The 17,031-nt window shown below is 42.5% G+C and overlaps 1 protein-coding gene across 2 annotated transcripts in view; it reads right to left on the bottom strand.

The window, feature by feature from the left end:
• Positions 1-17,031, bottom strand: part of usp24 (ubiquitin specific peptidase 24) — a 35,587-nt gene that overhangs the window by 1,427 nt on the left and 17,129 nt on the right. For both annotated transcript variants that reach the window (XM_077583878.1, XM_077583879.1), the window contains 47 exons: positions 16,902-17,013; positions 16,752-16,828; positions 16,531-16,671; positions 16,339-16,392; positions 16,114-16,229; positions 15,973-16,039; positions 15,291-15,401; positions 15,089-15,187; positions 14,641-14,814; positions 14,467-14,552; positions 13,859-13,967; positions 13,517-13,672; positions 13,309-13,406; positions 13,082-13,177; positions 12,784-13,006; positions 12,558-12,720; positions 12,255-12,416; positions 12,099-12,169; positions 10,583-10,743; positions 10,450-10,511; positions 10,079-10,270; positions 9,772-9,886; positions 8,618-8,762; positions 8,425-8,544; positions 8,207-8,332; positions 8,013-8,111; positions 7,856-7,938; positions 7,410-7,551; positions 7,209-7,328; positions 6,923-7,137; positions 6,717-6,841; positions 6,489-6,630; positions 5,336-5,486; positions 5,158-5,253; positions 4,939-5,042; positions 4,752-4,865; positions 3,704-3,911; positions 3,427-3,516; positions 3,224-3,326; positions 3,014-3,135; positions 1,962-2,075; positions 1,823-1,888; positions 1,678-1,744; positions 1,522-1,600; positions 1,369-1,444; positions 1,194-1,280; positions 347-457 (listed from right to left, as the gene is read on the bottom strand). In XM_077583878.1, coding sequence (XP_077440004.1) covers positions 347-457; positions 1,194-1,280; positions 1,369-1,444; positions 1,522-1,600; positions 1,678-1,744; positions 1,823-1,888; positions 1,962-2,075; positions 3,014-3,135; positions 3,224-3,326; positions 3,427-3,516; positions 3,704-3,911; positions 4,752-4,865; positions 4,939-5,042; positions 5,158-5,253; positions 5,336-5,486; positions 6,489-6,630; positions 6,717-6,841; positions 6,923-7,137; positions 7,209-7,328; positions 7,410-7,551; positions 7,856-7,938; positions 8,013-8,111; positions 8,207-8,332; positions 8,425-8,544; positions 8,618-8,762; positions 9,772-9,886; positions 10,079-10,270; positions 10,450-10,511; positions 10,583-10,743; positions 12,099-12,169; positions 12,255-12,416; positions 12,558-12,720; positions 12,784-13,006; positions 13,082-13,177; positions 13,309-13,406; positions 13,517-13,672; positions 13,859-13,967; positions 14,467-14,552; positions 14,641-14,814; positions 15,089-15,187; positions 15,291-15,401; positions 15,973-16,039; positions 16,114-16,229; positions 16,339-16,392; positions 16,531-16,671; positions 16,752-16,828; positions 16,902-17,013 — 5,550 coding nt within the window. The remainder of the gene's footprint in view (positions 1-346; positions 458-1,193; positions 1,281-1,368; positions 1,445-1,521; positions 1,601-1,677; positions 1,745-1,822; positions 1,889-1,961; positions 2,076-3,013; positions 3,136-3,223; positions 3,327-3,426; positions 3,517-3,703; positions 3,912-4,751; positions 4,866-4,938; positions 5,043-5,157; positions 5,254-5,335; positions 5,487-6,488; positions 6,631-6,716; positions 6,842-6,922; positions 7,138-7,208; positions 7,329-7,409; positions 7,552-7,855; positions 7,939-8,012; positions 8,112-8,206; positions 8,333-8,424; positions 8,545-8,617; positions 8,763-9,771; positions 9,887-10,078; positions 10,271-10,449; positions 10,512-10,582; positions 10,744-12,098; positions 12,170-12,254; positions 12,417-12,557; positions 12,721-12,783; positions 13,007-13,081; positions 13,178-13,308; positions 13,407-13,516; positions 13,673-13,858; positions 13,968-14,466; positions 14,553-14,640; positions 14,815-15,088; positions 15,188-15,290; positions 15,402-15,972; positions 16,040-16,113; positions 16,230-16,338; positions 16,393-16,530; positions 16,672-16,751; positions 16,829-16,901; positions 17,014-17,031) is intronic.

Genomic DNA, 17,031 nt, shown 5'->3' with positions numbered 1-17,031 from the left:
GTACACTTCCTTTTGCATTTTATTTTTTGCACTTGAATACTCCATGTAAAAACAACAACAACAATCTAAAACTAATTCAAACTAACTGAATTTAAAATAAAAAAGTCAAAATGAAATGTGCTTGCCATTGATGTGCTAATATTTCATATGTTACTGTTGGCTGTGTGACAAATTTGGAGTCAGAAAAAGAACAATGCAGCTCCAAGTCTAATTGCACTCGTGGGTGGGAGAAAATTGCCAGTCACATGCTGCCTTCCTGTGTGTGTGTGTGTGTGTGTGTCATGTCATCCCACTCAACTCATGCACGTGATTGGACAACGTGCCGGCACAGTTGAGCGGTACACACCTGTCTCAGGCTGCGTTCGGCGTTCTCGTTGGCGGGGCTTCCGTCGGATCCGTTGCTGCTGCCCGACTGCTCCTTCTCGTTCAGCAAGGCCGTAGCGTAGGCCAGCGTGTCCTTCGCGGGTTCACACACACAAACAAGCACATGCACGTCAGTTAGGGTGGCAGCAAAGTGTTTGTGTCTTGGTGAAATTAAGGGACATTTTTTTTTACTTTAATAGAATGGGTCTATAGCATTTTTAGTACAAACACATTTTAAAGTACAGTATTCCCTCGCTATAACACGGTTCACTTTTCGCAGCTTTTCATGGATTTTTGTGTGCAATTTTGCATGCTTTTTTTTTTAACAGTTTTTTAATTTATTTATGAAGGTTTGAACATTGAGAGTGTTTAAGCAAGAGAGAAATGTGAACAAATGTAAATTCCTTTGGTTTTACAGCCTTAAAACATATTAAATGTAAAAAATAAAGCTGGCTACTTCGCGTATGTCACTTATTGCGTATATATATTTTTTAAACATAACTCCAGTGATAAACAAGGGAACAATGTAATAAAATATACACACATAAATAAATAAATAAATAAATAAATATATATATATATATATATATATATATATATATATATATATATATATATATATATATATATATACACTACATTGGATATAAAAAGTCTACATGCCCTTGTTCAAATGCCCGATTTTTGTAACAAAGTTCTACTTTGGTCTCATCAGACCACAACAGATTTTTTTTGTTGGGGGGGGGGGGGGGCAACATTTTGCAACCTTACATCATCATGTTCTTGTCGTTGTTGTCACACATGAACATCTGATGTACGCGTGTGCATACCTGCGCCGAAATAGTGCGCTGGAAGCTCTTATTGGTGGACGTCTCATTGGACACGTTACTCTGTGGCGTCCAATAATGTTCCGTCATCTGAGGACAGGTGGAACAAACATGATTATCATATAATTTTAAACAATTTAGACATAAATATATTTTGAAAAAGTGCATGTCATCGTGCCTTCTTCTGGAGCCACTGCACTGCCCAGCTCCAATGACCAGACAGGTCCTTGAAGTAATCCTTGGCTGGAGCACACCTGGTGGCAACAATTGGGAGTTATCTTACTTGTATGTAAAATATAGATTTGAACGGATCACTGTGGTGGCTACGAACTTCTGGGCCAACGTGACCAAGAACTTGACACACTGGTAGCAACGTCTGCTGTCCACATTGTTGCTCTGGTGCATCAAAGCTGCGGACGCAAGATCACATACAAGCATTCTTTGTCAAAAATGGAGCACTTTAAAGGTGAGCCAATCAATGACTTACCCAGCAGGCCTTTCTCCGATTCAAAGGCATACTTGAGCCTCTGGGACTGGAGAGGGTCCTGCACGACCTGAAGAAGACAAACCGACGCTCATCAGCACATCAGTGACACGCAATGCGTGCCACTCGAGGTTGCCCGGTGACTCACCAGAAGCTCCTGCAGCATGTGAAAGATGTTCTTCAACTCGTGAGGCGGCGCAGTCTCCAGCTGCGTCTGCCAGGACACAAACATTTTACAAAAGGTTAAAATCAAATCAAATGACATCAGGAGTTTGCAAAGGGGTTACCTTGAGGAGCTGCAGCACCCCCAAGGAGAAAGGCTCGTTGCAGAAGGAGCAGTAGGTCACCATCTCGATGAGAGGCGTCAAGGGGCCCGAAAGCTCTCGCATGGCGAACATCACCTGGAGGAGAGAAAGGGCCGCGTCTTGTCATTCAGGACTCATAAGGACGTGTCAGAAAAACAGAGAGGAATGGTTTGGTTGGCTGGTTACTTAGTGGGATTGGAATTTTGGTGGAAAATAAAAAAAAAAACATACAAGGGTTGACACATGGGTAAAGGAAATCAAATGTGTGTGTAAAGAAAGGTTGACATGTATCTTTGAATTGTGATTTAAAAAATTGAAAAATTGGCCGAGGAAGAGCCCTTGAAATTTTGAGAAAGATGCTTGAAACATGGGACAAGAACTTAATTTGGGCGGTGGAAAACAGCATCAGAATTGAATTATGAATTACTTTGAATTATGGTGTAAAAAAAAAAAAAAGAAGATGGTTGACACATGAGGCAATTAAGTATATTGGGTTGCAAAAAAAAATTACAAAATTTACATCTGGGCCAAGGAAATCAATTTGGGCACAAAAAAAACTACAAAAGAGTTGACACATGGGCCAAGGAAGTCAATCAAGGTGCACAAAAATGATAAAGGTTGACACATGGGCAAGGGAACAAATTTGGTAGCAAAAAAAAAAAAAAACTACAAAGATGGACACCTGGGTTGAGGAAATACATTTAGTTGCAGAAAACTACATAGAGATTGACACATAGGCCAAGGATGTCAATCTAGATGACTACATGAAGACACAGAGGTTGACACATGAGCCAAGTAAGAATCCTTGACATTTTATACCAATAATGGAGGGGGGTTGCCACATGGTCCAAGGAAGTCAATTTGGGTGTAAGGAACTACACACAGGTTTTGAATTCTAGTGCATTTTGTTGTTGTTTCTTAAACCAGAGTTGACACATGAGACAAGGAAATCAAATTTGGGTGGAAAGAAAAAAAGGTTGAATTTTGGCTCAAAAATATGTGATGCGTGTCAAGGAAAAAGCCCCTTTAATGACCTCGAGAAGATAGGGTTGTCCCTCTGGGGTGAAGACAGTTGCCAGGATGTCTGCATGGAGGGGCAGGAGTGGCTTGGAGGACGGGATGCTGCTGCCAACATACAGGCTGAACCCTTCTGGAGCTGCTCCGACGACGAGGACACGGAACACAATGAGCTGGATTGTACAAGCGGTTTGAATCTGAATATTAGGATGGGGGCGGCGTCTCACCGTGCGTTCGCTGGGAATCGAGGTCCGAGTTTGCTGTGATAAGCGCCAGAGTGCTGTGGAGGTGGAGAAACTCTCGAGCCTGGGCCGGACTCCACCGCCGGTTCTGGAGGGACACATAGAAGGACCAGAGAACAGATAATTATTGAGAACTGTCGATTCCACCAAGAGTTACCTGCGGATCTAGCATGTGAAGAAAAGTTGACCTGGTTATTTTGGCGATTGGGTCCCAGAAGGAAAAGGAGCATCCGACGATAGGCCGAGTGTTTCAACAACAGTTGACATGCGTCACAACCCTGAGTGAAAACATTTAGAAATCATTTAGTTATTTAAGCAAGAAATAGTGGACACCCCAAGATAGCTTCAAAACATTATTGAGCGTTAAAGCAATTACTAAATCATTATATTCGGTCAAAAAATTGTTCATATTTTAAGATGGTATAAACCAGGATGTGTGTACCAGCCTTAAGTTGACTTTGTTACCTTTTGAGAGAAGCTACTGAAGAGGCTGAAGTACTGAGCGCAGTTCTTCACATTCTCGGGTACGTCCTTGTCCAGCAGCGAGAGCAGCGCATCAGTCAGGCCGTCCAGACCCGGGTCGGCAAAATGCAGCGCGCTCTCCAGGGTCTTCTCCAGGATGGACGCCACCACCACCCGCACCTCCCTCATGCCGCACTCCAACAGACAAATCCTTAAAAAAAAGGATGGAAATCATTATTACGACTGAGATGATAACGTATACAATGGTGGATGCCTCTGAGAACTGTAATAGCACCTTTTTGTTTTACCAGTTAAGTAAAGTGATGACCTACGCATTACTAAGCCATTAATTTGCATTAATCCAACTCAACTCAATTTAGTGCTTGCTCATGCGGGACTCCGTTTGATCAATGGTGAAGACATACCCCTCTGAATTTTATTTTGAAAATCAAATCATTTTACTTATATGGGTATTTGAATTAAATTAATCAATCAAATGAATAATTCATAATCAACATGGTTTCTGAAGATGCTAATTACGGTTTTGGAAACAGGAATTATCTTCTACTCCTTTTTCCATGAAGATCAACACGTATCTTTAATGTTCGTGCTACTAGACGGAGCTTCACTATGTTGTTGCAATACACCAGAGGGAACTGTGATCTGGGATGCCAATGTATAAATTAGTGAAATTGTCAGAACAATTACATGTCTTTAACGTTATTAGGAATGCATGAAAGAGAGGTGCAACATGTGCAATTTACGTCTATGTCTTGAGCATTATGGATTTTTGCCTTTACCGTTGCGCAATAAGGGCATTTCAACTGTCCACCACCATTTTGTGTTGTATCAAAGTTGATTATATAAAGGTCATCACATTTCCCATACAAGTTTAAAACATCACGTTGTTCAAATTACATTTGCATTGGACCGCCTTGAAATTAGTATAGTTATCCCTCGAATGTCTACTGCGATGGCATAACATTTTATATCATCATCAACTTATTGAAAATGGGACTTCAAACATGGCTGTTTGCTACGTAATTCCCACCTGGTCATCTCTCGTCCCTCAGGTGCAACCAGGTACTGAATCATCCACTGGCAAGCGGCACTGCTTTTTGACAGCAAAATTTCCACGGTGGCCATCCACTCCTCGGTGTCCACGCTGTGCATTTGTGTAAGGAGATCATGAGATAAATGCGACCGCTCGGGTGAGAACTCTTTGTGTTTGTTCATACCGGAGCTTCTTTTTAGTGTGCAGGTAGGTGTGGAGGAGGAAATGGACAGCCAGCTGGAGACTTTCTTTCGCCATGGCCTGGTAGTCGGGGTGCTTCAGCTTTGTCTGTAGCACACAAATGAGCTTGCAATTGAAGTGTGCCTCAAATAATACAAGTTCAACATCATCAATTTTTTTTGCGACAATCGTATCACATTCACATAAGTACATAAGGACATACTGCATTGACGGAGGCCAGGCAGTGCGTGAAGTTGAAGTAATCGCTGTTGTAGACGTCTCTGTTCCTCATGAACTTGAGATTCTCGTCCCTCACCATCTACTCGGGGAGACATGACCAGAGGGTCAAGATGGCGACGCAAATTCGTTGGGAAAATAGGCGCGGGAAGCTCAATGCTCACCTGGTAGATGCTGGCGGGCATCTTCTCCACGAACAGGCCCTTCTTCTCACCCTTGCGGACCAGGCGGGTGAGCAGGGTGAGGCGGTCGTTGTTGGCTCTGGGGGGGCGAGGAGACGACTGCGGCGAGACGTCGGGCGAGGAGGGTGCGGACCTAAAAAACGGAGAGGAAATAATGTGGGAAGTACAAATATGTTGTCAATGAAATTACAGTAATTTCTGGACTATAAGGCGCACCTGACTATAAGACATGCTAGCTAAATTGGGGGATTACTCCAGTTTGTTACACATATAAGCCGCACCCGACTATAAGCCGCGGGTGTTTTACTGTTACCGCACCGGGTTCCCGCTACTTCCTTTTCAATAATGAGGGCGCAAATTGTCTCGCCCTCGTTCGGTCTCTCCTATTGTATTTGGGCTCACTTGGTTTGGTTTGCTCTGTCTGTCGTTCTTGCGCTTCCTTTATAATGCGCCCCCTTATCTGATGGGTAAACCACAGCTTTGTATTAGCCAAAGGGTCGAATGCAAGATCTTTCTCTCTTGGACAAAAGGACAAAATAATGTAAAACAGTCAAACATTCTGCCTGTAATTCATATCTTTATTGTTGAGAGCATTAAGGGACCACAAATGAGTTATTTTATTTATTATATACTTTTTAAAATAATTGGCCAATTAAACGGTTATCAGAATTGTATTCTGCCAAATATCACAATAGGTTATCACCTAAAAAAAAAAAAAAGCGGTCAGGCCCTATTTCTAAGTATAGAGTGTGAGCACTTTTGCAACATCTGCTGACTGATAACACATTTTAAAACATTTTAAGATGTAGTATTGTTCCGATACTGTCACCAGTATCGGGAGTGGTTCCGATACTGCATTAAAACAGTGGTATAGGCATCGGCAAGTACTAACAAGTAACATACCGATACCATTTTTTTCCAACGCTAAGATGGGACCTTTGAATGCAGCATCTTATGCCTTATATTATAATATTTCCTATTGGCTCTTGAATGCTCTGAACCATTGGCAGGGCAGATTTTTCATATTGAAACCCCCCCCCCCCCCCCCCCAAAAAAACGGTATCGGTACGGTATCGCAATCGAGTGCCAAAAAATGGTATCGTAACAACAGTAGTAAGAAGTGACGTTCACTCACAGTGTTAGGTCCTCTGCTTCCTGCCTCATGATGCTGACTCTGCTTTTTTTGGGCAGGACAGGCGAGTTCTGCTCGCTGATTTTCTGATAAAACAACATGTAGGCATTCCAGTATCTTCTTCTCACGTCGGGGTAGGGGTTGGCTGCAAACAAACACGCACACACCAAAATCAAGACTTTGCTCATGCCCTTTACGAAGACCTAAACGGCTTGGGCGTATGTTGCTTACACTGGTCGTAAACTTTGGGCCGGTACTCTCCTCCGAAGCACTCGTACTCCAGAGTTTCGTCGTTCATGTCAAACTCCTCTACCACGTTGTCATTGAACTTGTACCAACGTCCACGTGAGCTGCCACTGCACACAGAATAACATGACTAACACTATGAAACTGTGCGCATGCTTTTGTATACACTGTACATGAAAAATGTCTCCTACCGTCTATCTTTAATAAAGGAGTAGTAGTGGCCGGCGTGCGCCTGACCGCTGTGGACCACCACGCCCACCAGCTCGTAGTTCTCAGAAATGGTGACCTTCTTCCTGGGTGATCCTCCGGACGTGCCATCGCCTCGCCCCTCGCCGCCCTCCCCGCTGCAGTCTTGACGCGCCATGCCGGACACGGTGTACGGCTCCATGTTTAGCACCCAGGGGAACTGCAAACACAAAAAGGTTTACACCTCTTTTACCTTGACACGGACAAATAATATCCTCCTTTGATACGCACCCGAATCTGTTCGTCATATTTGATGGAGCGTCCGCTTTCCCAATCAAAGCCGAAGCGCATGAGATGGATGCAGAGAACACTGGGAAGGGATTTGATGCATGTCCTCTTTACCGTGGTCCTCTGTATATGTCAATACAAGAGACATTCTAGGAAGGTTTGACACAAAAATCTTGAAACGTACACAAGAGATGCTTTACGTGCCTTTTCCTTGCATTTCTCACAGTAGTAAGCGTTGCTGCCCTCCAGAACCTCCCCTCGGACAAACTGGTCCAGTGAGATCTCCAGACTCTGGCAGGACGTCACACCGAGGTTCAGCGCCATGAACGTCTCTTCACGCTCGTACCTGCAATCCAATTTCACACACACAAACACTGTATTGACATTTTTTAGGATTATGCTTTTATACAATAGAGGTGTTATTTTTCTTTATCAAAAACATATACAATTAAAATTAAAGTTTTATTTCCTTGGAATCTGGAACAGATGAAAGCCATTTTAATGAATTTTACTAAGTATATTGAGATTCAAATGTATATTATGAGATAATAAAAAAAACAATGTTGCTTTTGCATCAATTCTTATGAGGTTGTGCAGGTGTACCTAATGTTGTGGCCACATTAAGAGCACAATCATAATTTATGACTCACCGATGAGGACAGTCTTTGCAGATTTTTTGGTCGGAAAAGATGCCCTGAAACGTGTTTTTGAAGATTTGCTCTCGGCCCATTTTCTGGTAGAAGGCAAAAGTCATATGTAACGCATGGTAACAAACACACACCGCTTATATTAAGATGAACATCATACCTTGAGATGTTCGTCAAGCTGGTCCACCAGGCTGGTGAAGAATTCATACGCGTCCTGCTGCTCTCGTACATACAACTCTTTGTTCCACATCTTGAAGATCTAAAACGCACCAATTTAAATGTCCATTACAATTTAAAAGGGCCTTGTTACAGAAAATTGAATAATAATAATAAATTATTTCAGTCTTCCAATACCTTCCAGAAGTTCTCCGGGACGTAGTACTGAAGTTTGCTCTCCATCAGGTGACCAAACAAAGACTGAACCTGGTAGAAGACACTCTCATCGGGCTGGTCTGTGTCGTCCTCAATAGACAGGAACGCCTTTAGAACCAATCAACACTCACATGAATGGCAATGTACATAATATATATATATATATATATATTTTTTTTTTAAATAAACACCATGTGTACCTCTGGTAAGCCCGGCTGCATGTATAGCTGCTGGAAAACAGCATTCATATAACACGTGGCTCCACCATTCTTCAGGCCCACAAAACCCGAAACCGAGCGGCTCTCTACAGGTGGTAGATACTGACATAGGAGAGATAAGCAAGTTCAACTTCACAGCTTGGTTGTCAGTGAGCGTCCGATATCTGTGCCTTACATCAAACTCTTTACAGAGCGACGGGTCGGACTGGTGGTGCATGGAGAGCAACTCTCTGGTGATCAGTCGCAGGTTGGAGAGGGAGCTGTCGGCCAGCATCACCAGGACCTCGTAGGCCGCCAGACGGCTGCTGGCTGTGCTGCACCTGGTGAGATGGTACAGAAAAAGACCTTAAGTAGTGTGTAATGAGCCTCGGATTATCACAAGGGGTAAAACGGGCTTGACTTATTTTATAACCCATAAAATTGTGAGCTATGTGAAGTGCAAAAGAGATGTGACTAAACACCACAGTGTCCTAAAAGGTAACACTGTCAGTACTATTAAAGGTTTTGTGATGTTTACAGTTTCAAGTTTTTCAACTAGCAATTTCTGTTAATAGTAGGGATGGACCGATTGTCGGCTGCACTGATTATCGGTGCCAATATTCAGCATTTTGACAAATGTAGGCATCGGCCATTTAGAAGAATCATACGGCCGATAATAGATCCATTTAAAAAAGGGTTCACTTCAGGGAACTAATTATTACAATTTTCAGAGATGACCCTGGGAACTATGCTCCTTTTGTTTTTGTTTGAAATTAAAATTAAGATAAGTATGAGATATTTTAACATTTCAGATATTTAGAAATTTTGGAAAACTTTATTTACTGTAGCAAACAATAGGGAGTGATTTACTTATTTATTCATATAAGACATGCTACTGCCTTGGGAGATCCCTGAACTTTTTGTTAGATTTTTAAAACAAAGATGTCTAATTACCTAAGATTTTTTTTTTTAACTTAAATATTTTACAAACCTTAAAAGTTGTTAAAACATATGCTTAAAAAAATGAAGAGCTGGCGTTTGTATTTTTTCAAATTTTGATGCCAATATTCTCCTTTAGTGAAAATGAATATTGGCTCCATATATCGATTATCGGCGTCCTTGACTGCTAATAATCGTATTGGTATCAGCCCTGAAAACACCCCCATATCTGTCTATCTCTAGTAAATAGAATCTGAGGGTTTTTATTTACTCAAATGCACACAAAAAAGTATATATATCGTAGAAAAAAAACCAATCACTAAAAAATACAACCTGATCTTTTTTTCTTTTTCTTTTTTTTTTAAAAACCCTGAACGGTTATCCTGTGGTGCGGTTGAGCGGACACCTTACTTGGGGTGGAAATCGTGGCTGGGGGCCGGGGAGGCGGTGGAGTTGGAGGTGTTGATGATGATGCGTGACGCTCGGAACAGGAAGTCATCCAGCAGCTGCTGGATCAGCGATGGGCCTGCAAAGAGAGTCCGGCGAGGTCATGTGACGCACACGCGTAACTTTGCATGTCGAGTTCTGCCATACATTATGCCAACAGTAGGTCAAATAAAGCCCAGTAGAATATCAGAACTATTTGACTTTTTTTTTTTCCCTTCTCGTGATAGTGTCACAGTTACGTGTCCCAAAACTTTTGTCGACATGTACTTACCGAGGTGTTCCTTCTCCTTGCCGCAAAGCGAGAGCAAGGTCTTGATGAGCCGCAGGTGTCCCGCCAGGAGGATGTTGTCCGCCTCGCTGGTCTCCATCTCCGAGCTCCAGCTGGGTTCGAAGTTGTCCAGCCAAGAGATTTCGTCCTCTAGCATGGTGGCGGTGATGACATGTGACGCCTCCATCTCCGAAGCTGTATGGGGTAAGTGGTAGGGTGGCGGGAGATAACGATAAGCTGTTGAAGCACCTTTAATGTGCAAACTTTTTAACTTTAGGTCTTGAATGCAGTGAACTCCCGTTTATTGCGGGATACACGACTCACTCACAATATGTATATAGAAAGACGATATAAAATGTGACTTTAAAGCTTACTTGTTAGATCATCCAGTAGCTGACATCGCAGGTCAAAGTATTCCGTGCACTGGGACAGCAATCTGGCAATGAAATCGAACCGACGACATTAGTGCCTTGCCCTGTCGGACCTCTTTCCTTTCCTAAGATTTACCTCTGGTTGACTCCTCTCATAACCGAAGTGGGACTCCACAGTGGCAGTTGAGCAGTGAGGATGACGGAGAGCAGGAACAAGTTGGGTTTCTGCACCTCAGCGAAGCCGGATGTGTCTGATTGGCTGAGAGTGTACAGCTGGTCACAGGCCACACGGCGGATCTGAAAGAGAAGCGGTTACAAAATTATTAAATAAGCACTTTTTAGGGCAGTGTTTCCCTACAATCACTGCGTTGAGGCAGATCTTTTAAAATAAATAAAAAAATCTCACAACATACCACCAAAAAAAAAAAGTGGACTGTGTATGTACTTGTATTGAAATAATGATGATCTTGTCTCAATTTACTCAGTGTAAAACTTGAGGAGCTATTATTAATTTTTATTGAATTATTATTTATATTAAGTTCTTTTTAAGGGTGGTCTTAAGACACAGAGGGGGCAATGCAGGAGTGTTTCAATGTCACCAACTGCTTTTATATTTCTTAAAGAGAATATCTTGATTTTATTTTTACTGCTATAATAGCTGAATTTAACATTCTAGGGCAGGGGGTACCAACCTGGTAGCCCCCCAAAGACCACAAGGACCACTGTTCTAAAATTGTTCACCAAGGATGAAACATTAAGATTTTCTAGGAATGTTGTAGAATTGATTATTTGAAAACGTAAACACTGGCAGAGTGCTTCAGAAACAAAGTGCTGCGTATTGATATTTATGTTTCTTAATGATTGTGAGGAAATCATTAACATGATTGTCATCACATATATGAATTTCATTAAGTATAAATAATGACAGATGGTGATAATGTTGTTAAAGGTAATTTGATCAAATGTGTTATTTCTTAATTGTGTACCAAACAGATAGCCGTTTGCATTAATAAGTACCCAAGCAAGGTTTTAGGTGAACTAATGAATACACACACACTCACACGCACGCACATACAAAATAAAAAAATAAATAAAATTAAAAAAATAAATAAAAATAAAAAAGAGCAATGATGATGACATGTCAAATCGGTAAAATTACCCAATGAACAATACTGAGCTCTCCCAAAAAACAAACAAACAAAAAAAGTACCCAAGCAGTGAGACCTGGTCTAGGGATCAATAAAGCTTATTTTATCTTTCTCTGTTGTGTGAATTGCAACTGGTGGATACACAAGTTAATTGCCCTTTCCGCCATTTAGTGGAAAAGCCTTTACTTGCTCTCTTAGGGATGTCGCTGAATAAACAAAAATAAGTCAATTGAAATTGGATAATTAAAAAAAAAATCACACCTGATGCTCTAAGTGGCTAAGAATAAATTTTTGTTACGAAAAAATGACTTGCACCTAATTAATTGGGTCTCTGGAGTGCAAGGCCAGCCAGCAAGTGTGAAATTAATTAACTAGATACATCTTTTGTGAAATGAATCAGGAGAGCCATTCGGTACACCTTTCCCACTATTATGGAACAGCATCACAGAAATGTTAGTAAGACACCGAGAAAGAAACTGTAAGTCTCCTTGAAATGCAGTTTACCTCTCCGCTGGGAGATCCCAGCAGCACATCAATGATGAAGTCGTTGACAGAAGGCAGGTTGTAAAAAGAGGCTGCGGGGGGAAAACAAACATGAGATACAGAGCGAGGCCTTCCATTCTTGTGACTGCGAGCATGACTTGCGGCTTTGATTCTTACAAAGCTGCTGACAGCGTAGCTGCAGGCAGGTGACCAGGAGCGACAGAGCCTCACGAGCGATGATGGCATCTTTGGTGGAGACGCTCTGCTGCCGGACGCAAATGCCGGCGTGCAGTGCGGTGGGCGTGGTCTCTCCCTCGCTGCTGGAGCTGCAGTTACTTCCTGCAAAAAAACAAACACAAATTGTTAGTATGGTGACTAATATCATTCTTCCACGTTTTCTCTTTGGATAACTACTGAATAATGTAGTAATCTCAGAAGATATGGAAAAGAATCCCCAGGTGTCCTTGACAAATCTCTCACCTGTGCTACTGACCCGGGTGCGCACTCCCTGAGATAGAAGTGAGCCATGGGTCTCTCTGATGGTCTGCGGGCTGCCGACAAGATCCAGTCGCCCTGCCGCCGCCGCCCAGGTCAGTCGCATGAAACAGGCTACAGTGGAGGTGAAGTCGCCCACCTCCATGGTCTGGAACAGAAAGGAGCACGTGTGTTGTCGCTGAAAGCTCCAAAGATAGTTCTCACGCTTTACCTGAATAGCCACACGAGCAGCGGGTATGATCTCCTCCACTCTGATGGACGAGCGCTCAGACAGCGACATCTGCCTGTAGGAGGACTTCTCCGGTGTGGCACAGAGAGACAGCTGGCGGCCAGTGCGGCCCGCGTTGCGGAACGGGCGGGACGACAGCGCCTCGCCGTCCCGGATGACATCATCATCCAGTGCCATGGGCATACTCTGGCCAACCAGGAGGAACCTGTGATTAAAAAGTTAAATAGTTGATCACGAGAGATCTGATTCTCGGGAATCTATGATGCGTTTGACAGTGCACCTGGCCAACTGAAGACAGATGGAGTAGACGCCTTGTCGGGTCTCATAGTCCACCTCTGATGGGATGGAGTCTCTTTGCATAACATTCACCACCAGACTGCAAGAAACAGAGAATATTTTTAGGAGAAGAAAAAAATAAGAATTTTCTGGGGCTTGTATTCAAATTCAGCAAATTCAGCCACCCCACCTCCCGTAATAACAGATTTCCATATACTGTATGTGTCATACCTGAGGCCTCCTGCTTTGAGGAAGTTGTCACAGAAGGACTTGCTGCTGGTTTTAGCCATCTCGTCATCAGATGTGGGCATGAGTTTTGAACTCAGCACCTGAGGCGTAAATGAAAAACAGTGAGCATCTTATTTGGTTAAATATACAATAAATTACTATACTACTTTATTAGGTTGAAGCTGTTTTTCTGTGCATCTCTGTTGCCTACCTCCAGGTTGTAAAGCACTCTAAAGGTAGACATGCCCGGGGCTGAGGACCTGAACAAAGACTCCAGGATGGACGCGGCGCTGGGTTGGTGTTGATTTTTAGAGGCCATAGATGGTGAGCGAGAGCCTGTCCCCTGGCCAAGGGTGAACAATGTCTTCTACAAGAAGAATAAACAGTAGGAGTCTGACTGCAAATTGGCACCATGCTGCCTCTCATGGGTCAGTCTTGGTACTACAACTAACATTGTCTCATGCTGTTTTCTAGAGTAAATCACACACTAAACATGCAACATTTATGGTCCTCACTCTCTGTCTCTCTCTCAAAAAAAAATGGCCAGCTTTACCTGATGGCTCCACACGCTGGATTCTTTGGGGACAAAATTGTCAAGAGCGTCCTGCACCTCAGGATCTGTTGGGATCAGGAGGAGTAGCTTTCTTACACGCAGAGTGATCCTGGGAAGAGAGAAAACACATTTTACTGTCAGCTAACCTGACATCTTTCCGATCTATAGGCGTGTTTCAGTATATCAGATTGTTTAAGTTATTTCAGTAGTTCAATTTAAAAAGCCAAAGTTATATATTATACTGCAAACCCCCATTATTTGCAGAGAGGGACTAAGCCCTGCCACAAACAGAGAGGGGGGGAAAAAAATTATTAACAGCCCCATTAAAAGTGTTTGGAAGCACATGTACATGTAAATAAAATGCTCCTTTCCTTCAAAAAAAAAAAGTTAGTTCCTCAGTCTAAATGTTTCACTTCAAAATACCCCTAAAATAGCAATGACTGTACTACTTTCCTATTTATACATATATGGCGACATCCTAATGCCAGAAAAAAACATAAAAATGGTGAATAGCTGGGAGTAGTTTGCACACACAAAAAACATAAATAGGTGAATTTGTTATTACTGCACTCATAATATGTAGGAGATGAATGTAGAGAGTTTTCTACCTGCTTTCATCCAAGTTAGCCAGCTGGTAAAGCATCTCAAACACATTGCACACCAGCGCCATAACAACACCAGGCAGGGACTTCTCCTGGTAAGAGACAATCACACACACATACATCAGAACCAAAACAACATGTGGAAAGTAAAAGCGTCTCTACTGGTCATGTGGACGCTACCTGCTCCAGGGCGTAAGCGGAGTTGAAAACGGCCGAGCTGGAACTGCTGGAGGCTGAGGCGGACGACTCGGAGCTGCCCGAAGGCGTGCCCGTCCCGGAGCTCTTCACAGTCAGGCTCTGCTCGTCGCTAAAGCCGAGCTGGGACAGCAGTTTCTGGTCCCGGTTCATGGTCAACTAACACGTGGTGAAGGGACAGCGGAGGGATCGAATGAGAGAAATAAATAAATAAAAGCAGGGATGTTGCTTAAGGTAGTGTTTCCCCTGCCACTCTGTAGACGCTTTAAGCCAAATGGATACGACAACTTAGAATTGACATTGGCTTCAGGGGAAACACATGACTGGGAAAGGTGTACAATACTTTAATGAGGGAGTGACAGATAAAAATAGTATTTAAAAAAAAAAAAAGAGGAACTCAGAGCTCCTATTATTTATAATCACTAACACGTACCACACTATCATTGGCAAAGATCTGGACATTATCCACCGGACAGCTCAAGTGCTCGGATATCTTCCACCGGATGCTTCCTATCGTCTCATTACTGTGGGTCTGCAGGGACAAAGACGCGGACAGAGACAGAATGAGATTTCCTCTGGAGATGCTAATCAATAAAATGCATATTGGAGGGCACTAAGGGGAGCAGTTACAGTACCTCTAAGGTGAACGTGTCTTTGGTTGACTCATAAGTGATGTGAAGAGTGACAGGGTGTCCGTTGAAGGAAGCCCCGTGAGGTAGTATAGTGCGAGGAACTGAGTACATATCCTGCAAATAGGGATAAAACGCTTTATAGATCAACCGTGAGATTATTTCAAATGGTTAGCATTATCCATTAAATTTTTAATTGTCATTAATACTGTATTTAGTGTTAATGTGCTATTCACATAGACCGTATAAAAACAAAGCGAAGGTGAAAGGGACTCAATATTAACACTTTTAGTGATTCCTAAAAAAATGTAACCAAATCAAAATCGGTATCGGGGGCCAAAAAACTATATCGGAACAACACTAATTTAGACCCCCTGAGATGGATAAAAAGGGCTGGATTTAGCTTCATAACTCATATCCCACAAATGTAATATTAATCTGAATATCACTTTTAGACTAGTGAGGTCACATAAAACATATTATTGTCAAGAAATGTTTAAGGTCGACTTCCCCTTAAAAAATACAACATCCAGCAATGTTTTTGATTTTATTAATATTATGATAGTAATGATAACATCATTATTTGGGTTTTGCTAATCGTTATCTCTACCTGCACAACAATATTAACAGTATTTGATCACACATACTGTAAAACAAAAGAGGGGTCCGTTTCATTGACGAGGCCTACCTCTATAGTGATGACATAGCGTTCAGCCAACAACAGCAGTCTTTCTATTATGACCAGCTTCGTGGATCTGGATAAAAACAAGACATTGTAAGATGGACTAAGATCATATATTCCTCATGAAAAATATTTCCCACATTGTACCTGGAAGGTGATTGTACAGACGTGGCCACCGTGGGCATGGCGGTGGCTGTCAGCATCTTGGTCGCTCTCGTAACCGCGTGGGTCAAAGTAGGGCCGCCCAAGGCCGAACTGGCTGCCTGATATCAATGCAAAAACAAACAAAGACAAGTGTTTTCAGGTGTGTTTTTGAAAAAGGGATAAAGGCACAATCGGGTTGTCTTCATAGAGTAGCGCAAAACCACTCACCTCTAGTCTCTTATAACAATCTGCAATGAATTTCTTGTGCAAAGATACTGAATCCTGTGAGGGGGACAAGTTGAAGTTAATCAATAGGGTTTAATTGGTCAGCAATGGTTGAATACATTCTAATGCGTCCTTTATTTTCTGCTGCGGTCATCTCAAAAATAAGCTCTTCAAAAAGAAGACACTGACACCAACCTTCTTCATTTTGGGGTTGAGGTTGGTGTAGCTGTACGTGATAATGAGCTGAATCGCTTCATTGGCTATCTCTTCATCAGGGGTTTCCATGGCGATACGCCAGATAAAGTCCATCCCTGCCAGGTCAAGGCGTTCCACGCACTGAAACCACATTGAGGATAATTCTCATTTCTTATTTACGGAACATCACATAACTGAAAAATACGCGAATCGAGACGGACCAGCTGAGTTCCTTGGCGTTTTAGTCGATGATCACACAGATTGACGTTCTCAAAGAAGGTCTTAAACAGGTTGAAACCTTGAGGGGCGCATAAAGATGTTAGGAGGTGCATCACATACTCAATTAGGAGGTCAATAAAAACACGCCTGACCGTTCATGGTGATCTCATATGGCTCCAATTTCAGTATCTTCTCCTTGAAGAGCTGCTGTTGAACATCGCTCTCTAGATCATGCTGGCCTTTGGTGAACCATTCGAAACACATCTGGAATACACAATCAAT

The sequence above is a fragment of the Vanacampus margaritifer genome, chromosome 13 (assembly GCF_051991255.1).
Source record: "Vanacampus margaritifer isolate UIUO_Vmar chromosome 13, RoL_Vmar_1.0, whole genome shotgun sequence".
Classification (NCBI taxonomy): Eukaryota; Metazoa; Chordata; class Actinopteri; order Syngnathiformes; family Syngnathidae; genus Vanacampus; species Vanacampus margaritifer.
The sequence above is the reverse complement of the archived record's forward strand: the minus strand, read 5'-3'. Positions and strand labels throughout refer to the sequence as shown.